The 7,275-nt window shown below is 50.4% G+C and overlaps 1 protein-coding gene across 1 annotated transcript; it reads left to right on the top strand.

Moving 5' to 3' along the window:
* The first annotated feature begins 360 nt into the window (after nucleotides 1-360).
* CUNH3orf22 (chromosome unknown C3orf22 homolog) lies at nucleotides 361-4,614 on the top strand. Its single transcript, XM_015588989.1, has 3 exons — nucleotides 361-449; nucleotides 2,286-2,417; nucleotides 4,470-4,614. Exons 1-3 carry the CDS (start codon nucleotides 361-363, stop codon nucleotides 4,612-4,614), a joined length of 366 nt encoding a protein of 121 aa, XP_015444475.1.
* Nucleotides 4,615-7,275: the final 2,661 nt, after the last annotated feature.

Genomic DNA, 7,275 nt, shown 5'->3' with positions numbered 1-7,275 from the left:
ACTATACACATACATAGGTACATATATATACACACACACTCATACACACATGCCTGCACATACATTCACATGCATGAAAGTGTGCATAACTAGTGCACATGAGTGGGAGAGGAAGCCATGCAGTATGGTGAGGCTGGGGCACAAGGTGACTGGCTGGCATGACCCAGCCCTCACTTAGCCTGAGAGACCTGCAGGGTTGCCCTCCCCTGTCTCCTCTGCAGATGAGGATGAGTGGGAGAGGAAGCCATGTGCCTGGTTCAAGTCTAGACTGGCTCCTCCCACCTCCTCCCCAGTTCTGAAGGGCTCCTCTCATCTTCTAGTCATGGCTGAAAAGTGCACCACAGCTAACGTTCTTCTGTGATGGACACGAGGGCCCCCAAGAAATACCCACAATATAAGAAGAACAGGACTAAGACACAGGAGGAATTTGCCAGGAAGTTTCCATACAGGTACAAGACCCCCTAGGCCCCAAGAGCTAAGTCCTGCCTCCTCTCAGGTTACCCCAGTAATGCATTCTGGGGGTGCATAGGCTGGAGCTGGGAGGGGATATCTGGTCCACAGGGACTTTCCTGAACTGCTATGTGGTCTGTGACAGTCTGGGGTCCACCTTCTTCTCTTCCCATCCCAACCTTAGCTGAGAGCCTCTAGAAAGGTATCCTGAACCATCCCAGAGCCATGGCCGGCCGCTTCCTTCTGAGCCGGTGGCCCTCTCGCCTGAACCATTCATGAACACCTGCCCTGGCTGCAGGTGTGATAGGATCAGGAAAGAGCTAGGGGAGTAGTATGGGAAGACCTGGAGAATTCAGGAACCAGCAGAGACCCGCACGAGTGAACAAGCCAGGGATGGAGTCCTACCCTCAGCGTAGCTAGGAGGGTTCTGGGTAAAATGCAGCAGTCTTAGAGGATTCTGGGTGATTCTTGATTCCCAAAACTCAGCTCAGAGGGAGGGGAGCAGAAGCGGGGAGAAGGAAAGGCCCCATGGACCAGTGAGAACTAATAACTGGGGGGGGAGATCTGCTGGAGGCTGAGACACCTCACCACAGCCCTGGCTACTCAGAGAAAACTGAGCAATGTGGCTCCTAATTTAAAGCCAAATTTCCCCATCCATCAGAAGAGCCACACAGTAGAGGACATGCAGGAAACAGTGACAAAGTCCTGCCTCCAGAGGAACTACTACAGGTCAATATATAGGGGCTGGGCACAACTCAAAGAGGTACTTCACACAACAAGAAAAGCACACAGCCAAACAGAGGTGCCCACCTCAGTAGTCCTGGGGAAACACAAATGAAACCAAACATACAAAATGGGCAAAGAGGGAACGTCAGGTGACGCCCAGGGCTCAGAGCCACATGGGTCCTATGCACTCTGCAGTAGGAAACACCCATCTCTTCTGGAACTCAGTTTGGCCTCTTGTGTCCTTGTAGTTGCCTTCTTGGTGGTTGTCCTCACCCCATCTCAGTGACAGGTGCAATGGGACCCAGGGGAGAGCCTAAGATGCAGGGTTATGCTGCTCACAGGCCACCACAGTGAGCATCCAATGAGCAGTCACCCCTCAAGGGAGGGCAGTGCAACCCGAGCAGCCTGTCTGGCTAAGCCTGTCTTTCTCGGGTGAGGTGTCTGCTTCTTGGAACCTTGGGCCAGCTCTGAACACTGAGCTCACGTGAGGGCTCTGGAAGGAAGGAATGGCCTCTCACACACTCTTCCTCTCTTTCCAGACTCAGATTCAGGTGTCCGCTCTACCCCTGCAGCCCCCTGCAGCTCCCTCTGACTTGAACCTATTTCTCCTGCACCTTCACTCAGGAGCTGAGCTAGCAGAGGGAGTGTTCTCCAAGCTATGCACCTGTGGCAGGCCAGGCTAAATATCTGTCCTAATCTTGCACCTCCATTCTGTCACCAGGCCACAGATGCTGTGAGGCCCAATGAGGCAGATATGTACAGTAGTACAGATGCCTTGGGTTAGAACAAGGGGAGACTGAAACTGGGAGGCTGAGGACACCCTAAGATACCACTTGGCTGTATTGGCTGAGATATGGCTCTGGAGCCAGCTGCTGGACCATATCCCAGCTCTACCCCTTCCTAGCTATGTGACCTGTTACTTGATCTTTCTGTGCCTTAGTTTCCTCATCCATAAAGTGTGTGTAACATGGTTGTGAGTTGACATATGTGTTAATGTTTGTGAAGAACTTGGGGCAGTGTCTAGCAAATAGGAAGTCCCAGAGGAGCAGGAGCTATGGCATGCGTCTGGTGGCTACAGGCCACTTAAAGATGCCAAGAGCCTGTTGTAGGTTCTCTTGGCTGACGGAGCCCAACTCGGAGTCCCTGCAGCCCTGGGAGGTCACGAAGATGAACAGCTCACTGCGGGAGCAGCTGCCACTGCAGAAGATGTTGGTGCCAACAAGATCCATCCCAGTCAGAGGGTAAGTCACAGGCCATAGATTCTGGCAGTCACCACCACCCACTGACCATGCTGCCTTGCTTTCCACCTTGGGTCTGCACAAACGCTCATATCATCCTCTTGGCATGCTCCACTTCACAGTTGAAAAAATTGAGGCCCAGAAAAGAAATACTAAAGTCCAATGGTCCCTCCCACAGCCAGGCAGCTTCCAGGTGAGGCTGCATAGGTCCTTCGGGCAGGACCAGGCCTCACCTGGGGTGGGCCTTGTCTACAGGTGGGGAATCAGGCCTGCGGGGGTGGGAACTTAGTCTCCATCCTTCCACAGAGCAGAGGCAAAGCAGAAGGAGAGTCAGATAGTTTCTGGACTCCATTTAGCCTTCCCTGAGGGTGGAGGCACTGGCAGGGGACCCCACACTGAGCAGCCCTGGGCTGACCACGTGTACCTAAACATGCATACCCACATGCACTCCATGCACAAGGGACACAGATAAATGCTCAGGCATCCTCGGAAAGGCCCATACGTGCAAACACAAAGATGTTCAGACACACACACTCATCCTAGACTAGGACTCATGTTGGCTGTCACTCAGCTAGCACACCAGCTGTTATATACTAAACGGCTTCCATAACCAGTTGAGAGAGAGCTTCCACCCCTACTTCCTTAGCCCCTTCCTCTGACTCCAGTGAATAGAGTTGACACTGGGTATGGCAGGACTCAGGGCGAAGGGCCTGTTTGCTCTAACTAGCTATGCCCTTGACTCTACACACTGTATATCATCTCAGGGAGGTCACGAGATGCTTGCTCAGTCTCCTGAATGAACACTCAGAGAGGCACTATAAACACGCACATACATACACACACACACAAATGCTCACCCTCCTCAGATAGAAACACAGACGAACCCTCACACTAACCTTGGCCTTGGTCCTGGGTCCTAGAGCCTCATTCGACAGCAGACTTTTGCTCTAAACCTCAACTGAAAGGGTAGAGCTGAGCGACTGAGACTGAGATCTGAATGCACAGCTGTCCCTGGGTCTCAGCTTCTACTTCTGCAGCCTGGGATCAGCTTCAGACAAGGGTCCTGTGCAGGCTCATCAGGCTGTGCCTCTGGCCCAGTTCTTCATGCTAGGGCGAGGGGAGATGTTAAGGCCTGTCTCTGGGGAATGGCCCTCCCTCACACCCTGGACTCTTGTCCCTTGTGGCACACCATGCAGCCCCAATACTGGGCTGGAGGGCAGGGTCCAGGAAGAGCTCTCTAGGGTGGTGACAGGGAGCAGAGAGCAGAAGGACAGCGAATGTGTCTGATATCTGCCAGAGGCCATAGGCAGCACAAGGGCAGGCTGAGCTAATCAAATAGGACCCATCACCAGTAGGGAGCCTGCCTTTCCCTGGAGCAAGAGGGGTGGGCAGGGCCTGTGGCTATGTGGGCCTCTGTCATTGGCAGCACCACAGTGGGGAGCAGGTGGGAGAGATGCCCACCCTCCCCCCATCCTCCAAACGCCTACCAGCCCTTCATTGGGGAACTGACCAGTGTGAAGGGGTAGGGTTGCATGTCCAGACCCATGTTTAGCTGTGAGAGAAGACTGACTACAAAAAGGGTGGGTGCTCTGCAGGCCCAGGCTGAGTGGGGGGAGGGCAGTTTTATGTGGGAGACAGGGGAAAGGTGGTCGCATGTTGGAGGGGGGAAAGTGGTCCTATGTGGGAGGGGGAGGGCAGTCCCACATAGGAGGCAGAGAGAAGGCAGTCTCACTGTGGCAGGTGGTAGTACAAGGTTGGTGTCCTTCCTGGAGGTGGTACACTTACAGGTAGGCACATGGATGACACCAGCTGAGTAGGTTGGCCTAGGGGACCACATCCCCAGTGAGGTATGGAACGGCATGAAAAGCACTGGAGGCTTGCTAGGTGACTGGCTTGACTGTCTAGGAGAATGACATCTAGGAGGGTGGCAGAGGAAGTATGCCGGGCTGTGGCAGGTCTGGGCTGGTAGCAGGGTCTTGGTTGTGGCCCTGGCTGACTTCTGTGGACCAACAGGGTTCCCAAAGGTCAACGTGGGGCTTTGTGTGGCTTCTCTAGGCTTGGCGCCCCAGATTTCACACCAGTGTCCAGCTTCCCCCTGCTGCCGCCGCCTCCACTGAGCAACCTGTGGGAACTCAAGCTACTGAGCCACCGCTTCCCTGGGGCCAAGCATCCATACTGCCCTCCCTGGCGCCAATGTTGACCACCCCTCCAGAGCCCACTCCTAGAGCCCTGCTCTGTGAGGCCTCCCTCCCAGCCACCTTACCCTGGCACTTATAACAGAGGTGAACTGTAGTGAGTTGAACAGCCCTGAGGAGATATCCACCTCCTCAGAAATGATGCCAAGTGAATAAAATTTGCAGGTTCAAATCCCATTTCCACTTGGACTAATCATTGCCTTTCTGAGCCTCCATTTTCTCATCTATAAAATGGGATAATAATGTTTAGTCTTGCATGGTTGGTATGAGGATTAAAGAGAGTGTGAATGTCATTTCCAAGAATTTATCCCAAAGATATATTCAGACATGTAAGTAAAGATATATGGAAAACAATATTCACTCCACTTTAGAAAACAGCAAAAAAGTGAAAACTATTAAATATCCATTGATAGGGGACTTTTAAATTATACCACAGCTGCATCCTGAAAGACTAGGCACCCATTAAAATGAAGAAGAAGCTCTTTACATGCTGATCTGGAACAATCTACAAAGTCTATTGAGATATTTTTAACAATGTGTGCCCGATATGCTACCATCTTGTGTATATTAGAAAAAAATGCATGTGCATATATGTGTAGGTGTGCATGTGTGTATGTCTGTGTGCATGTGGATATGTGTATGCATGTGTGTAGATGTGCATATGTGTGTGTGCGTGCATGGATGTGTGGAACAGGTTACCTTTGGATAGAAGACATGGGGAGCTTGGGGACAGGCCTGAGGGAGGCATATATGAACTGAATATATGAACCTAATCCCATACCGTTGGTGTATTACGAATTCTTTAAAGAGAAATAGCATGGACTAAAACAGGCATACTCATGGCCTGCTGAAAAATCAGTGCTGAAAAATCAGAGACTGGTATAACCCCTTTGGCATGTAGAATAACAACACTATGCCTGCTGAAGATGTAGGGTTTTCCTCTTTGTTCTATGATGACAGGGGCTAGAATTTTGTCTTGGAGTCCTTGGGAGGGTAAATAAAATTGGGGACACTAACTGTAGCCTTCTCTCTATAAGAGAGATGGTCATCACCTTGGGGACAATCAGGGTGGCCGCACTTAGTGAGGTGGGCAAGTGGCCCTATTATTCTGAAAAGAAGGTGGAATTAGGTCATTTGAGGAGTAAGGATTGGCAGGGGGCTCTCCCCAGGTCCTAGAGAGGGACTGGACTGCAGTTCCCTGTCTGTAAGAGGCAGAATACAGTTCTGCTGTGTGTTCCTGGAGTGTCTGGGGTCTGGGGAAAGGGCATGATGGACTGTCCAGCAAAAGGCTCCAGGCCCCCTCCCTCCAGGTCTGAAGAGCCCAGGTGAAGAGCAGGCCCAGGGTACGGTGCAGGCCTTTCTGTAGGTGGAGTCCAGCTCCTGGCAGCTGTCTCCTAGGAGAGAGCAGAGACTCCTAATGTCCCTTCCTCTTGAGGTGGAAGCCAGACTGATCTCCATTTGGACTGTGGAAGTCCCAAGGAGTTTTCCTCCAATGTTGAAAGCTATGTCATATTCCATATATGCAAAATACAGTAACATGTCTCTGTGATCCAGCATAATGATGAAGAGATGCATGTGACCGAACTTTACATCTGCCTGGGAGATCTTTCTCCACCTGTCCCCTTCCTCCCCCTAGCCCTAGTTGGCCATATCTCTCCCCTTCCCTTTTAAAAATAGTATCTCAAAACAATACATTGGGTTTTTTTAGTGATCGGATTTGTATCATACTACATGCAACTTTCTTTTCCACTCAACAGCAAGTTGCTAAGAGTCATATGATAGTGCATATAGCTGTTGTTCATTTAATCATTTAATTTTTACTATTTAATAATTTATGATTTGTCCATTCTCTTTCTACTAGACATTTGGTTGTTTCCACTTTTTGCTGTTGTAGGCAATGCTGCTCTGAGCATTCTTGCTCTGTTTCCGGGGCATGTTGTCCCCAGAGAGGAGTTGCTGGCCAGAGGGATCCCGAATACCCACTGTTACCAGCTGGCACCACACTGGTTTCCTTAGCTGTCCCAATGCACATGGCCATGAGCAACTTATAGAGAGAAGCTCCTTTGGATCCACCTCCGAGCTACACTTTGCTATGGCCTGGTATTTAGAAAATGGAGCAGGACATGCAGGGCTCCTCCAGCATGTGTGGCAAAGCCAGCTGTTCCATAGGTAGAAAAAACTCATACTTATTCCCGAATCCAGAATCAAAAAATGTTCATGGTCATCAGTCAAATCCCCTTCAAATTTATTCTAAAGAAAAGGACATGAAGGGAATAAGGAACTACCTGTCGGCTCTGCCATGTGTTGAGTCTTTGTATGTACATGATGTCCTCAAAAAGGGAAACAAACCTTCATGAAGCACATGTTGAGAAATTCCTCACAGAGAAATGGGCAATAACCTAAATGCGTGACAACAAAGACATGGGTTAGCAGTATTCTCTATGCGAAATTATTCCATAAACATTAGACATGATCGTGGGGCCCATATAGCAACATGGGGCATGTTGACCAAGCATTTAAGAGCTGCCATCCAGACTCTCGATTGTCCTCATGCCATGAGCACAGTTATAGCAAAACACAAATTAGCACATGGTTGAAACCTCCTAAGGAATGAGTGGTCAGGGGTCAACCCACCTTCTAGAAAAGTGAATTGCTCATGCTCATGA

The sequence above is a fragment of the Pteropus alecto genome, unplaced genomic scaffold (genome assembly GCF_000325575.1).
Source record: "Pteropus alecto unplaced genomic scaffold, ASM32557v1 scaffold124, whole genome shotgun sequence".
NCBI lineage: Eukaryota > Metazoa > Chordata > Mammalia > Chiroptera > Pteropodidae > Pteropus > Pteropus alecto.
Note: the sequence above shows the minus strand (reverse complement) of the source record. Positions and strands in the feature narration are given on the sequence as shown.